The 17,004-nt window shown below is 39.1% G+C and overlaps 1 protein-coding gene across 2 annotated transcripts in view; it reads left to right on the forward strand.

The window, feature by feature from the left end:
* Positions 1-274: 274 nt before the first annotated feature.
* SLC25A36 (solute carrier family 25 member 36) overlaps positions 275-17,004 on the forward strand; it is a 38,221-nt gene continuing 21,491 nt past the window's right edge. The window contains exons 1-2 of one of the 2 annotated variants that reach the window (XM_516786.7): positions 275-616; positions 15,086-15,250. In XM_516786.7, the coding sequence (XP_516786.2) occupies positions 576-616; positions 15,086-15,250 (206 nt within the window). In that variant the 5' untranslated portion in view covers positions 275-575. Of the gene's footprint in view, positions 617-752; positions 1,275-15,085; positions 15,251-17,004 lie in introns of those variants that run through there. The other variant, XM_063807229.1, reaches the window with a different exon arrangement.

Here is a 17,004-nt window from a genome sequence, read left to right on the forward strand (position 1 = left end):
TTCAAAGCAAATCCGCTTGCGAACCCGGAACCAAGTCGATTTTTCCCGCCCCGCCAGTTCCCTGTTCAGGAGAGTGCAGCCGTGATTGGCGCGTTCACTCAGGCCAGGGGCGCCCCAGGTCTCAGGTGCTAGGAGCGCGGTGACCTACCACCCTCCGGGCACGCGTTCTGGCCACGCCTCGCGGCCCCTTTCATTGAAAGAGCCCGTAGGGATCACGTGAAAGAGCACTGCAGAGTGCGTGACGTCACGACGCTCACACCAATGGGAGCCTCTGTTTATGTCGGGAGCCGTCAAATAGTCATCTTCCCCCTACCATCCCCCGCCCACTCTCCGTCGCGCTGCGCTGCGTCGCTTTCAGCCTCTGGTGAAGGGCGGCGCGCTTAGGCAGGCGGTGGCGCGGCTGGAGTGCCGCGGGGAGGGCTGTGCCGGTTGCTTTCTGCAGCCGCATCTCGGCCAGCTCTCCTCGCCGTCCCCGGGGCGCTGTGCGTCTCCAGTCCGGGACCGAAGCCGCCTGCCGTAGCGGGCGGCCAGATCCGCGTCCCGCCTCAGCGGCCGGAGGACATGCGGGAGAGAGAATGAGCCAGAGGGACACGCTGGTGCATCTGTTTGCCGGAGGGTAAGGTCCTGGCGGGGCGTGCGCACTGGGGCTGAGGGTGCTGGGGCCGAAGACGCAGGCAAGGGGGGCGAGGGGGGTGGGGGTGGGAGTGGGGGAGGGGGGTGGGGGTGGGGGAGGGGAGTGGGGGAGGGGGGCGGGAGTGAGGCCTGGGCGGGGAGCTGCCACGGGCCTGCGGGTGAGGGGAGAGACCCAGCCCGTGGGTGGTGAGGGGGGCTCCGGTTCGGGGAAGCAAGAGGGTGAGGCCCGGGCCCGAGGGCGAGAGAGTGAGGCCCGGGCAAAGAGGGTTGAGGCATGAAACCCGGGCCGGGAGTGAGGTTTTGGGCCCGCGGGGCGGGGGTGAGGCGGAGGCCGAATCCATGCGTCTGAGGAGACGCGGGCAAGAGCTGGGGTCGGCGCTTGATTACCCGGACGCCGCTGGACCTGGCCGCACGCCGCAATCTAGCAGGCGTCGGGGATCCAGGGCCGCTTTGAGGAGCCTGGCTTCGGATTTCGCGTAGGTTGCATGGCCCAAGGGGACGGGGCGGAAAGTGCGGAGGCTGAGGACAAAATGGGCGCCGGAGACTCCTTCAGCCCTCGCTCCTTGCAGCGCTCGCTTGGGCCTCTGCACGTCACTCACGCCCCACCTCGGACCGCTCATTTCCGGGCTCGGCTTTGCAAGGTGGGTGGTAAGGGGGCCACGGGATTGAGCGGGGAAGGCTTTGGTATTCTCCCGTGGTTGCTGTAGGGTGTTTCTAGCCCTTGGAAAATTTCTTGCCCGAGGTTTTCCAGGTGGTGAATGGGGTGCAAAGCTTTGCAGTACCTTTGGGGTCAGATTCCTTTCGAGAAAACCACCGCTCTTGAACACCGTTTGCTTTTCTGCTGCTTAGGAGAAAGTAGGAGTGGAGAGAGGTCAGATTTTTTGAAGATAGTGTTAATAGTTACTATGTGTGTGCAAGATTAGGACTAAGCCTAAACTCTTAGTTCCCTGATTGCCAAAATGAGTGTTAGAGCTTCCAGTTTAGCCTCCTGTTTAGATTTGCTCCTTCTAAATCATTTGGAGAATCATAGCAATTTTAAGAGTTACTTACTTGGAGGATTATAAAGAGTTTTCTTATCAAAAATGCCTTCGGTGAATTATGCTGAGACTCTTACCGGCATCTTCTTAAATCCTACAGTTTTTAGATCGACTTTTAAGAATATGAAAGAAATACACACGCAGTTCTATTCACGGTGCCTTGCTTTGAGTTGGACATAGGGACTCTATTGAGCCAGTGATGGCAATACTTTCTTTAGGTTGGCACACTTTCATTCAACAAATATTTGTTGTACACCAATTATGGGCTAGCCACTGTTCTGGCATAAAAACAATATTTTTCTATTGATCTGTGAGACCCAGTTTAGGCAGTTTGCTTTCCATATTTCTGAAATGTTTACTGCCAATAATCAGGCAAATTAAATCATTTTTTAAAAATTCAGTAGCTATGTAGATGCTCTTGAAAAGATCTCATGCAAATAATTTAGCTCCCTCTTGTAATTAGATCTATAACCCTGAAGTGAGGAGACCGCAGATGTAGTCTAGCACTATTTTAATTTGGGTGAAAAATGGACACTTTTATTTCAATTGCTTCATCTGTAAAATTAGGAGGTTGTATTATATGATCTCTAAAGCCCTTCTCTAGCTCCTAACATTTCTATTATTCTGCGTTCAGGATTCATGTATCAAGTTTAGTTAAAAATGGGGCATACTTATATTTGAAATAAATGTTAGCTTGATTGCACTAATTTCCCACTTTGGATTAGGATCATCATTTTGTTATAAAAACATGTAAATATAGGTGTTCTGGTTTAAGAACAGGAATGGGAGGTGTTTGTGGCATCTAAACACACAGATGAGGAGCTCTATCCCCTCCCCCCCAGTCTAGCATATGTAGTTAACTTAGAGTATTAAATGAGATATGGTATGTAGGATTTGATACAAGATAGGTGCTCAGCCGTATAATTTCTCTTCCTTTGCATCTCATCTTGATTTTATTTTTATATGTGGTTACATAAGTGAGTTCAGTAAAACACACCTTATCTTTTTAAAGGAAGCCCAGTATATTTTAAAAGAACCAAGAGTAACCTTTCACAGAGTATTTAATCTTAGGCAAGGGTTTTCCGAATATGGAGCCTTTGAGTTATTTTTCTGATGAGTAAAATTGTAATATTCAAATATATTTATCAGAATCCCACATTTCTAATAGCCTAGTAGCTGTATTGTTAAACACCAGCACTGGACCTTGGTTCTGGGTGAAATACTCACATGCATAACTCGTGCTTTCTTTAAGACACCCTTTGATCCCATTATGCTTTTGCCAGAGTTAATATTCAGAGTTTGTAAGGTCAGTAGTTAGGTTAATTGAGTTAAGGAACGATATCATGACAGCCTGTAAAAAAGGTATAAATATGATTTAATTTTAGCTGTACCTCTAATGTATGTATATAGAGATGAAAGCACTATTAAATGTATTTTTAAAGACTGATAGAATTGTACATTGTCTAGTTGTTGTATCAGCTGCATATATCTACAGAGGCAGCTCATTTTTTTTCTATTTGAGGGAGATATTGTCTCAAATAGGAGCTATATACCTTAAGACTTTAAGTGGATGAAGTATTTTCTTTGTAGCTCTTATGACAGATAATTTAATATATGTAGTGAGTAAAATCAAAGATGATCTAAGAACTGTCTATTTTTATATCCTGGAGCTCATTCATTTGCTCAATCATTATTATTTATTCAGTAGGAAGCTCCCATTTGGGTATAATGAACGATATTTGTTAAATTATTTCACCTGTTTGCTTGAAGATCAGGGCAGAAGTAGAATACTTAAAAGTATAATTAATGTGATTTATTTCCACTTCACTCTGACCATATTTTTATTAGTCTCATTTCCTTAATTTTTACTACCTCTCCTTTTACTCTGTCTTGCTCTGTTTAAGCTGCTATTACAAAATACCAAAAACTGGTGGCTTATAAATAACAAATATTTCTAACAGTCCTGAAGCCTGGAAAGTTCAAAATTAAAGCAATAACAGGTTCTTTGATGATGGTCTACTTCCTCATAGAAGATACTCTCTTGCTGTATCCTCACGTAGTAGGAGAGGCTAGCCAAGATCTCTGGTGGCTTATAAAGGTACTGATCCCAAATGTCAGGGCTACAATCTCATGACCTAATCACCTTGAAAGTGTCTACCTCCTAATACTATCACCTTGGGCTGTGAGTAGGATTTCATCTTACTAGTTTTGGAGGAGACAAACATTCAGACATCCTCCTTCCCTTTTTTTCTTTCTAAAAATGCATTCCGTTCTTCTTACTAATAGACTGCAAAACTAAGGGAAGTTTCTTATCCTGTTGGAGAATATTCTCAAATCATTTTTCTGTAAATGAATTACTGTAGCACAGCAGCTACCATTTTTCTGCAAATGGATTAGTGTAGCACAACATTGTGGGTCAGGGATTCTCCTTCTTGAGACCCTTCTTGTGGTCTGAGAGTTTAAAACTATTTTCATAAAAATACATTATTGGCACAAATTTGTTGACATTTGTCCTGATGGTACAAAAGCAATGATGGGTAAAACTGCTGATGCCTTAGCATGCATCAAGGCAGTGGCACCAGACTGTAGTCATCGTATTCACCTCCAGGTACTTGCAATTAAAAAAAAAAAAAAAAAAAAAAAGCCAGTTTAACCTAAGAATGCTCTTGAAGAAGTAAAAATACTAATTTTATTAAATCACAACCTTTGAATACCTCTATATTTAATATTTTGTGTGACAAAATGGGAAACAGACATGAAGTAACTGTATGCCGAAGTGTGGTTCTGCGTTGTTTCAATTGCAGGCTACACTAGCTTCTTTTTTTCATGGAGTCAGCCATGGGTAAAAAAGTCATTCAGATTTTAAAATAGACCAGTGGATTTTAATATAACAGTATGAAAAGTTTACTGGTATAGTTCAGATTCTACATTGCAGCTAACCTTTAAGAACCTACCACTTGTCCGGTTGTAATATAGTATTGAAGAATATCGACAACCAGACAGCAAGACAAGGGACTGTCTTGTCTAGTAATTGTTATCATTAACTAGAAGGCGTTAAGTGCTGTGGGGAAAAAAATGGTGCACCTTAAAGGACTGTCGTAGGAGTGCACTCTAGTACTAAATCGAATGATGATGAATCTTATTGAGAAGATGACATTTGAGTAAAGACTTGGAAGGGAGAGAATTAGCTATACAAAAGGAACTAGCCCCAGTAAGACCCTAGCCCTGGTAAGAGTGAGATAATGAGGCAGGTATGGCCAGAATGATAGAGCCTTCTTAAGCCTTTAAAGGACTTTGACCTTTTCTATTGAAATGGGAGGAGTCATAGAATTTTTCAAGGCTAATTGGTCTCTGCTAGACTATGCGTGGGACAGGGGCAGAAGTAGGGAGTTGATCTGGCTATTTCAATAATCCACTTGACTGATAATGGTGAGTCAGACTAGGTTGGAAGCAATGGACATGGTGAGAAGTGGTTAGACTTCGAAGGTAAAGATAATAAGATTTTTGACATATTGAATGCAGAGTGTAGAAGAAGAGCAAAGAATAACTCCAGGGTTTTTAGTTTGGGCACCTGGAAGGGTGGAATTGCTGTCAACTGAGATGGGCAAGATTGCAGATGGAACAGAGTTGGGGTGAGGGGAGATCAGAAGCTCCATTTTAGACATGGTAAGTTTGAGAAGTAGAGAGGTCAAGAAGCTGATTGTTTAAGTGATTGGATATACTAGCCTGGAGTCCAGGAAAGAGGATTGGACTAGGGATATATATTTAGTAGTCATTGGAACATAAGTGGTGCCATGAGCCTAGTTGAGATCACTAAGGGAGTGAATATAGAGAAGAAGGGACCATGAACTACCCTCTGGGGACTTCAATAAAAGAGATCAAGAGAAGAGGAATGAGGAGAAGAGGAGGAACCAGCCAAGTACACTTCATAGTGACCAAAAAAATACGGTATCCTGAAATCCAAATGGAGCAAATATACAAGATCTAGAAAGGAGTAAGTGATCAACTATCAAATGTTACTGTCATTTAAGATGTCTGAAAGCTGTTAACCACTGAATTTAATTGAGGAACTTTGGTGACTTTTAGTAATTTCCAGGGCAGGGGAGTAAAAGTCTGGTTGGAGTAGGAGAGAAATTAGAGACAACAAATAGACAGTTTTAAGGTTTGCTGTAAAGGGTAGCAACGAAAGGGGGAAATTTACTTTTACTAAACCTGCCACATTCCCTCAGCCTATTTTGTTCCTATAATGGATTTTTTTTTATTATTTCTCAGTCTCGTATCTTACTATTTTTCCTTAACATAGTAAGCACTTTGAGGCTCCCAACAAAGGCCTTTTTCTTTCTTACAAGACCTATTTGCACAGAAATTTTAGTTTTTGTTTGTTTAAACCAGTCTTGGTTACACTGTGCCTAGCTTTACGAAAACCAAAAAACACTCTAAATAGTAAAGACTCTACAACTGCATCTTGGGCTGTATGATACGGCTTGCTTCCATGTTTATCTAAGTTGGCTAAAATTTTCAGTATTACTAGTCTTGATTTTGCTTTATCATCCACAATAAGAATAACGTGTTAATTTTTTCCTGCATCAGAAACACTTCCTATACTTAAAAAAATGCTGTGTTATTCTCAACCACGCATTGCTGACTTTTCCTAAGTTGGTCTATCAGGTATATAGATGTCCATCACCATTTCAAAAACTTGTATTGCTTCTCTAAACACTAAAGCTTCAGAGAAAATAGTTATACAAATGTACTACCAGAGAAACAATTTTTGGTAAGACTTCCTTAATGATTTGCATAGAATTTCAGGGACAGTCTACGTGGTTTTTTTAATTATTATTATTTTTTGAGACGGAGTTTCACTCTTGTTGCCCAGGCTGGAGTGCAGTGGCACGATCTTGGCTCACTGCAACCTCCACCTCCCAGGTTCAAGCAATTCTCTTGCCTCAGCCTCCCAAGTAGCTGGGATTACAGGTGCCTGCCACCACACCCAGGTAATTTTTTGTACTTTTAGTAGAGACAGGGTTTCACCATGTTGGTCAGGCTGGTCTTGAGCTCCTGACCTCAGGCAATCCACCCACCTCGGCCTCCCAAAGTGCTGGAATTACAGGCCTGAGCTACCACGCCCAGCCCAGTCTACATGTTTTAAGATTGAAAAACTCTTTAAGTTTGGCTAGCATTTTAAAGAAACTTCATCTTTAGTGATTGATATTTCTTTTTTTTTTTCTTTTTTACAATTTTTAGTAGAGATGGGATTTCACTGCATTAGCCAGGTTGGTCTCCATCTCCTGACCTCATGATCTGCCCACCTCGGCCTCCCAAAGTGCTGGGATTACAAGCGTGAGCCACCGTGCCCAGCCAGTGATTGATATTTCTTAATGTAACTAATGCCCTAAGTAGAGTATCACTGCGGGCAGAAAAATAAAATATTTTATCCTTTTCATCTTGCTTTATAAAGCTAAACACTGCTTAAAGTTAATAAAATGAATTCTGAAGTACCTTTTTAAATAATATGGACGTAAAAATATTGTTGACCTCATCAGAAAATATTTTGTTCATCTATCTATTACCTTGCCTGTTAAAAACAAGTTTCCTGATCCATACATGCTCAAGAGGTTAATATTGAGGACATATATCTAACAGTGCCTTGGATTTTTTCCAGTCCTTTTAAAGCTAGGGGAGCCAGATCTAGTGGTTCAGCAGCTTAGGACTATCCAGTCAATGGGGTTTTATGTCTGTGTACCTGTCTTAGGGATTCATAGCTGGGTATGATGGCTGAAATTCATCTGCTATTCATATTCACTTAGTGAACAATTTATCTTTCGCCTTTCTCTCCCATCTCCCCACCCTCAACTTTTGATTCCCGTGCTTCAATAACTAGTGTGGGAGAGCACTTTGAGGCTCCCAACAGAGGCCTTGCTCTTTCTTACAAAACCTGTTTGCACAGGGTTGTTTTATTTGTTTTGTTTTTTAAACCAGTTTTGGTTACACTGTGCCTAGCTTCAAAAACAAAAAAACACTATCTTTTTGCCACTTCTTTACTCAAGAGGTCCATAAAGGCCCTTAAGGTAGCTAGACCCCCTGGCATGCTAGAATTTTTATCTTCATTATATGCACTAAGTAGAAGCAACATCTGAAAGTTCTTAGACAGTTAAACTCTAAAAAGTTTGGCTTTATTAGCATCTGCAGTATTACCATAGGCTAGAGATGTGTCCACATTCCAGTAAATTACGAAGATGACTTGATAAACTTACTGTACAATTTGGCAAACATCATGAAAATAAAATAGTTTTAAATGTCTTATAAAATGCTTTAGTGATACCATATTAAACAATTTTAAATATTCTATAAGATCAATACATAGCTATGTGATTATTTGACTCACCAAGCGATCTTGGCCTTCTCATATCTTTTAAGATAGAGGACATTTGCCTATAAAACTTTAAATGAGTGTCAATCTAGGTAGTTTCACTACGAACATAAAGAACATGTAGTTATTTCTAATCTGGGTATACCAGGGGTATATTGACATTTAACAGTGTTGTTAGATTCGTAACCAAGAAACTCTCCTTTCTGAATTTTTGATGTTACAAAGTAATGAACTTACGCCCTTCTGTTACAGACTTGGCTATTCTGTCTTTGGAATTCTTTGCCAATCAAGAAAGCACACAGAACAAACCAATGACTGTTTTATAGAAATAACTTTGAATTGTAACTTTTTAAAAATAGTAAAGCATCCAACCTTGAACTATGTTATTTAATAGCAAATTACATTAGCCACACCTTGCAACTGATGTCATCCACATCACTGGATCAGAGGGAAGTAAGACCAGTAATGAGTGCCTGCTTCTACTCCACCATTTTTTTCTCTTGCTTTTTCTTGGTTTTCAAATTAATATATTATACATCATCTTTCTGTTCTGGTAGATGAGGATTTAGTTATATTGTACCACTCTCTTGTTTCCTTTTTCTTTACATCCTCTCAGTATATAATTTGATAACAGTTTTTGTTAAAAATCAAAAGTCAGTGCTTACCTTATTGTGACAATACAAATATTGTTCACTGCAGAGCTAAGTTTAAGTTGTCTATTATGTTGACCTTTCCTTTCTTGAATAACTTCATTCCTCCCCGCCCCCACCCCCCACTGCCCCTGAAGTTAATAATTGCCTCCATTAAAAAACTTTTGCTTACTTATGTGAGTATTCATACTTGAACATTTGTTTTCATATGGTCAGCTGAGTTCATCTGTCAGTCTTTTTTCCTGGAGACTTTTGTCCCACTGAATTCTGTCATCCTAATCCTATCTTGATTGGTTTTTTTTCAAGTCTGCCATTTCACTATCATCTTGGGACTTCTTTCTCTGTCTTGGGTTATTCTGTTCCTGCATTTGGTTCCCTCCCCACCACCATCTTCTTTTAGTTTACTGTCTTAATTTGTAGAATACATTTTTTAGTTAGCTGTGTAAGAAAAGGGTATACAGTAGGCAATTTCTTGAATACTTCTTTGTCCCAGATATATAGTTTGGTTTGGTATAGAATTTTAGGATAAGTAATCTGCAGTTGTCGAGAAGTATGATGCTAATCTGGTCACTTTTCCTCTATTATGTGACCTTTTTTCTTTCTGGAAGTTGAAGTCCTTGAAAGATTATAGTAGCGCATCTTGGTGTGGATTGTTTTTGCATCCTTTGTTCCTGCTAAACCTAAGCTCAGAAATGTTGAGTTTGTATTCTTCAGAGAATTAGCCTTCTGCCTAGGAATATAGTTTTATCCAGCGTGTGTGTGTGTGTCTGTGTGTGTGTGTGTGTGTGTGTGTAAGGCATAGAGCGACACTGGGCATCCTACCTTTGTCATACAGACTGTGACAGCAGCCAGTCCTGTTTTCAGTTCTTTGCCTTAATTCCCTCTTGAATACTTGGTGCCCTAATCATTAGGCCTCCTAGGGATTCTGCAGGGAAAAACTGCTGCTTTTTGGTATTTCCCTCTGCAAGCCTTTCTTCCTCTTTACTAAGTTGTCTTTCCCATTTGCCTCATTGGTTGAAAACTTGCAGCTGCCGATTTCTCTGGGCCTCTCTGTTCTTCTGGCATATTCCTTTAGACAGTGAGATTTTTGACATGGAGAAAAGATAAATCTAATGTAGTTCATCCCAACTTTATTGAAGCAATAGTTTTGTTCTCTACATCAATTCTGATTTGTGTGCATAATAATTATTTTTAAATTGCAGCAAGAGAAATACCAGAGTGTCACCCCTATACTACACATCTATTGCATTCTATAATGTAAAACTGCTTCAGGACAACCTAAGTGCTTGTGCATATACCCACTTATGCCACCCCCACCTCTGTACGATTTACTTATTTATTTTTTGAGATGGAGTCTCGCTCTGTCACCCAGGCTGGAGTGTGCACTGGCACAATCTCGGCTCACTGCAACCTCCGCCTCCCAGGTTCAAACAGTCCTCCCACCTCAGACTCCCAAGTAGCTAGGATTACAGGCGTGCACCACCACGCCCGGCTAATTTTGTGTGTGTGTGTATTTTCAGTAGAGATGGTGTTTCACCATGTTGGCCAGGCTGGTCTTGAACTCCCAACCTCAAATGATCCGGCTTCCTCGGTCTCCCAAAGTGCTAGGTTTACAGGTGTGAGCCACCACGCCTGGCCTTATTTTTTTGTTGTTTTTTAATTTTGTTGTTTTGTTGTTGTTGTTGTTGTCATTGTTTTGAGACAGGGTCTCACTCTTTGGCCTAGGCTGGAGTGTGATAGTGCAATCACAGCTCACTAAAGCCTTGACCTCCCAGGTTTAAGTGATCCTCTTACCGCAACCTCCCAAGTAGTTGGGATTACAGGCATGTGCCACTGCACCTGGCTGTTTTTTCCTTTCTTTCTCTCTTTTTTTTTTTTTTTTTTGAGATGGAGTTTCGCTCTTGTTGCCCAGGCTGGAGTGCAGTGGCACAGTCTCGGCTCACTGCAACCTCTGCCTCCTGGGTTGAAGCGATTCTACTGCCTCAGCCTCCGGAGTAGCTGGGATTACAGGCATGCACCACCACGCCCAGCTAATTTTTTGTATTATCAGTAGAGACGGGGTTTTATCATGTTTGCCAGGCTGGGCTCGAATTCCTGATCTCAGGTGATCCACCTGCCTTAGCCTCCCAAAGTGCTAGGATTACAGGAGTGAGCCACAACGCCCGGCCTCTTTTTTTCAGAGACAGAGTCTCACTGTGTTGCTTAGGCTGGTTTCAAACTCCTGGACTCAAGTGATGTTACCACCTCAGCCTCTGAAAGGGATTACAGGCATCAGCCACCATGCCTGGCCAGTTTAGATTCTCATGTGTTTTACTTGCTGAAGTGTTTTTTAAATATCATAGTATTTACCTTGTCTGTTGGTCTGGCCACAAAATATTCATAAGACTTCTATTAACAAAATTTCATAGTTACCATTATCAGTAATGGAGACACATAACTACATAGCTAATATTTATTGAGCACTTTTTATGTGCCACTTTACAAAATGCTTTATGTGGATTATATTATATCATCTTTACAACAAGCGTGTGAGGCATAGGTATTGTTTTTACCATTGTTGTTTTGTTTTCGTTGTATAATATTTATTTTCTTGGAACCAGGAATGACTGGGTAGGAATCATGGCTTTATGTACTCATGTTGCTTTTTGCTTGTTTTCGTTTTAATTATAGAAGTAATTCATGTTCATTGAATACATTTTTTAGAAGTTATTCATATTCAAGAATATTCTTTCTTAGGTTTTACAGAATATAAAATCAAAACATGTACATGTTTATTATAGATTTTGGGCCTGTTTGTGGGTTTTATGTTCAATAAATTTAGAAAGTAAATACACTAAACTGCTAAAAAGAAATCAGGCAAAGACAAATTGAATTATTATGGTTTGCCATAAATAGATCACTGTTATAGTGTGAATATGGTATGGACTAACCCACAGGTTCTTCTAAGTCCTACATTGCATATACTCTAAGTATACTGTGTGATGATGACTCATGTCTTTTACCACTTAGCTCTCAACTCTTATCATAAGTAAATTTATGGCTTCTATTTAAGATTCCTCTTGTGGCCTCATATATAATGAGGTTTTAAGACTATTTCATGGCTATTTGAAAATATCTTTTCCTTGTTTATTGAGTATTGAGGTTTCTAAGTTCTACTTAATTTTGTTTCAGATTTGCTATAATCCTACTACTTTTTGTCTAATTTTGTTGAAATCTGACCGTATAATTGTAGTTTCGACATTTTTTGGGTGGGGTTAAATTTTTTCAACTGCCTATTTAAAGCTATGAGTGGAATTTTTTTGAAGTATTAAGCTTATTTATGATTGAATGTTTCACATAATATAAATATATTCAGCCCCAGGTAGTTCATATATTAAGAATTCTTACTGGTTTTCACATATTTTTCAAATCAGATTTGTCAAGGTATCGTTTACATACAGTAAAATCTACCCTTTGTTAAATGTATGCTGTTTATTGACTTTTGGCAGATGTATAAAGTCATTTAAACACTACCATAGTCAGGATATTGGCTGGGCCTAGTGGTTCATGCTTATAATCCCAGTACTTTGGAAGCCTGAAGTGGGAGGATTGCTTGAGGCTAGGAGTTCAAGACCAGTTTGTGCAACATAGCAAGACCCTGTCTCAACAAAAAAATTTTTAAAAATTTTAAAAATTTAGCTGTGCATGGTGGCATGTGCCTGTAGTCCCAGCTGCTAGGGAGGCTGAAGCAGGAGGATTGTTTGAACCCAGGAGTTCAAGGCTACAGTGAGCTATGATCGTGCCACTGCACTCCAGCCTTGGTGACAGAGCAAAACACTATCTCAAAAGAAAAAAAAAAAAAAAGAATATTGAACAGTTTTTGTTATTCCAAGAATTCCCCCATACCCCTTGCAGTCACTTTCTTCCCTCTCCTCTACCCCTTGGAAACCACTGATCTCATTTCTGTTCCTCTCATTTTGCCTTTTCTAGAATATCATAAAAGTGTTTGCTTAACGAGGGGGGATAATTTTTTTAACGTCAAAAATAAAAGCCTTTTGTGCTTAGCTTTTTCAATTAGCATAATGCTTTTGAGATTTACCCAAGTGGTGGCTTTTTACTGCAGAATAGTATTCTATTATATAGTTGTACCACAGTTTGCTTCCACTAGTTGATGGACATTTGGGTTGTTCCCAGTTTTTAGCTATGAATAAGTATAGCTATTATAAACATTCATGAACAAGTCTTTTTGTGGACATGTCTGTTCATTTCTCTTGGGCCAGTACCTACAAGTGAGATAGGGCTGTGTGGCAGTGTTATGTTTAACTCTGTGAGAAACTGACAAACTGCTTTCTAAAATGCCTGTACCATTTTTAATTCCCACCAGCAATGTAAGAGATTTCCAGTTGTTCAGCGGTTGGCTGTTGGTCAGTCTTTTTAATTCTAGCCATTTAATAGATGGGCAGTAGTATCTTATAATGGATCTACTTTGCATTTCCCTGATGACAAATGATTTGCAGAATTCTGTGTGTTTATTTGCGTCTATATATCACTATCTGTTAAATCTCTTACTGAATTACTTGATTTTTTTCCTGATTATAAGCACTTTTGCAGGTAATGATTTGCAAATATTTGTTCTCAGTCTATTGCTTTCATTTTCTTCTCAGTTTCTTTCATTGTGTTAGCAGTTTCTTTCAGAGTAGAAGTTTTTAGTTTTGATAAGGTCCAGTTTTTCAGTTTTTTTCTTTAATGATTTGTGCTTCTTTTGATGTCCATATAAGAAGTCTGTGCCTAACGCAAAGTTAAAAGATTTTTTTCCAGATGTTTTTTTCCTAGATGTTTTATAGTTTCATCATTTTAAACTTAGGTCTGTGATCCATTTCGAGTTAATTTTAAAATGTACTGTGAGGTAAGGGGCATGTTTTTTATTTTACATATAATGTTCTTTATTTTTTAATAGTTTTGTTGCGTAAGTTTTTCACTCTAGTTGCATACAGTTTGGTTTTATCTTATTTTCTTGGTGGCATATACTAATAACACCAATATGACATATTTTTATCTTTTAAAATTTCTTTTACATTCTATTCGGAGTGATATTAACATTGCCATGCCTGCTTTCCTTTATATATATATATATATATATGTGTTTTTTTTTTATTGTGGAGGTAGAATTCTTTAGAGTATTATTGCATGGGTTGCTTTTCTTTTTCTTCTTTTAATGCCCATTTTGAAGGTCCATGTTAACCTGACTCAACTAGCTTTTCTCTTTCACCGCACCAAGAGCTTTTCTGAGTGATTTTCCCTTTTGGTTAGAAAGCAGTTCTAAAGGCTTCACTTGGTAGTTATTAATGTTTTAAGAGGAAATTATTTTCTACTCTTGTATTTTAAAATAATAAAATAATAATTACTCAGCCTATATCTTACATACCTTTTAAACAGTTCAATGTCATTAAGAGCTTTTGTTATTATTGTTCTGGTGATCGGTCCTTTTATTTAAGTTGGATTCTTCTAACAAGCCTACCTACATTGTACAGTTTTCCATGTGTAGGCCTGACAGATATTAATTGTGAGACTCAAATGCCCATTTTTTTTCTTTTTTGAGACAAGGTCTCACTCTGTTGCCCAGGCTAGAGTGCAGTGGCCTGATCATATTCACTGTAGCCCTGAACTCCTGTGCTCACGCAGTTTTCCCACCTCAGCCTCCCAAGTAGCCAGGACTACATGCATGCCCCACCACACCTGGCTAATTTTTTAACAAATTTTTTGTAAAGTGGTGTCTGGCTATGTTGCCCAGGCTGATGTCAAACTGGCCTCAAACCATCCTCTTGTCTCCTCCCAAAGCTCTGGGATTACATGTGTGAGCCATGCGCCCAGCCGTCAAATGCTGTATTTTTTTGTAGGTAAAATACTTCTGAATATTTGGGTATTTAAAATAAGAGAACTATGTATGGTTAACTATCAGTGAGTTCTTCCTTATTGTTCAGAAGACCATTTCTTCAGTTTGAAAGGACAGGAGTTTGAAAGATAGGATATACTTCAAAGAATGGCCTAGATTTTAACAGAGCCACAAGTTATATATATACATGAGTACTAAATCAAACCTTAGGACAGTATTTAAAGCCATTATGTGACTTACCAGTACAATTTTAGTAACAGCACCTATCAGTTGAAGTGTTTAGCAATTATTCTTCCCAGATAGTTACTAAGCTGTGTTCATTTTAGTTACTGAAGATGTTTGTATGAAATCAAATAATGGAATCTCTTAAAAATTTGTTTAGTCATCTAACATTAAAAATTATAAATTTTAGTATGTTGGCAAAGCTCCAGGTACCCATGTGGATTACAGCTCTGGGCATATGTACTAACTTATGAATTAAGTAGATAAGCTGTGTTCTTTTTTTTTTTTTTTTTTTTTTTAGATGTGGTGGTACAGTGGGAGCTATTCTGACATGTCCACTGGAAGTTGTAAAAACACGACTGCAGTCATCTTCTGTGACGCTTTATATTTCTGAAGTTCAGCTGAACACCATGGCTGGAGCCAGTGTCAACCGAGTAGTGTCTCCCGGACCTCTTCATTGCCTAAAGTGAGAGCATAGTATTCAGGAGTCTTTTTTAGTTTGTTTGTGTTCGTGATTTCCAGATGTTTGTTTACTTATATTCTGCCACATTGAAAATGATTCTTTATAAACCTATTTACAGAAGTTACTCTGAATTGTACTCATAAGGAATGATAATCCCTAATGGAGAAGAACAGTTAGACAGATAAGATAAAGTGTAATTTTAATTCCAAATCATGTGTATTTAGAATATTTCTACATTTATCCAGTGGAGTTTTTTCTAAAGCTATTATAAGTATTTTATTTTGGATTATTCATTTACTTTTGAAATGTGATAATGTTTAATGCTAACTCCTTTCGTGTATATTTTTAATGTTCCAAGTACTCTCACAAGTAAGTACATCCAATTAATGATAATCTGTGATTTTTATGTAACCTAAGTACAACTGAGACAGCAGAGTTCTAATGCTATTCAGTATTTGTTTAACATTTCCTGATGGTTTGGAAAAGATTTGTTTTTACAGTTTGCCATACTTATGTTGCAATTGGATTTGAAATTTCAAAACTATTAAAATTAGGTTTCGTATGTTTATACTTGTAAATAATGGAATGCCTTCGTGTCTGCCTTATCAGCTCAGTGTTTGAACTTAGTTCAGTAGTGTTTATTTTGTAGTAGCAAATAAACTCATTCTGTGTATTTACCTTTGTTACTAAAAGGTTTCATCAGCCTTTTCTTTTTTCAAACTTGTTTACATAAGTACATGAATAGGTAGAATAAAATTGATAACAGTTTTGAATTAAAATGCCATAAGTGGTGGCTCACGCCCATAATCCCAGCACTTTGGGAGGCTGAGGTAGGTGGATCATCTGAGGTCAGGAGTTCGAGACCAGCCTGGCCAACATGGTGAAACCCCGTCTGTACTAAAAATACAAAATTAGCCAGGTGTGGTGGTGCGCACCTGTAATCCCAGCTACTCGGGAGGCTGAGGCAGGAGAATCACTTGAACCTGGGAGGCGGAGGTTGCAGTGAGCCAAGATCACGCCACTGTATTCCAGTCTGGGTGATACAGTGAGACTCTGTCTCAGAAAAAAAAATGCTATAGTTATACATAAATACTTCTATCTGATTTGTAATAGGAAAAGTATTTTAATATCATGATTTTGATATTTACTACCACAGATTGCCTCTCCTTAAAATTCTTCTTTTGACCTCTGTGATAATACTTTTTAATTCTCTTTTTCAGTAGTTTTGCCTTCCCTTCACAGGAACTTTAGTAATCCTTCTGGGCTGTGTTTTAGTTCCGAAGTTTTTCAGGCGCTCTTTTAAGCTCTTTATATATTAATTTACTTAATCCTCACAGTAACCAGTAAAGGGGTACTGGTTTTTTTTATTTACTGCTGATGAAACTGAGTATGAGAGTAAAGTTATTTCAGGGTCGTAGAGTTATCCGTTACCAACATTGGGCTTCATATCTGAGAAGTCTGGCTACTCAGTTCAGGCCTTAAATTAACCATTAGACCCAACTACTTTTAAAAAGATCCCTCTTAAGCAGATAGATGTTTGAGAACTACTTGGCCTAGTCTGTTAACTCTGAATTAAAATACCTACTCTTCAGTTTCTGTTCCTTCTCACTGCCAAAACTTCATTTCATAACTTACTCCAAGAAGGTCTTCTGTGACTTACACATGGCTTTGTTCCTTTCTCTGCTGGGCATATATGTATCTAGGTTGTATAGTATTTGCTTGTTAATATGGTCTGTTAATTTATTTGTTTTGTTATA

The sequence above is a fragment of the Pan troglodytes genome, chromosome 2 (assembly GCF_028858775.2).
Source record: "Pan troglodytes isolate AG18354 chromosome 2, NHGRI_mPanTro3-v2.0_pri, whole genome shotgun sequence".
NCBI classification, from domain to species: Eukaryota; Metazoa; Chordata; class Mammalia; order Primates; family Hominidae; genus Pan; species Pan troglodytes.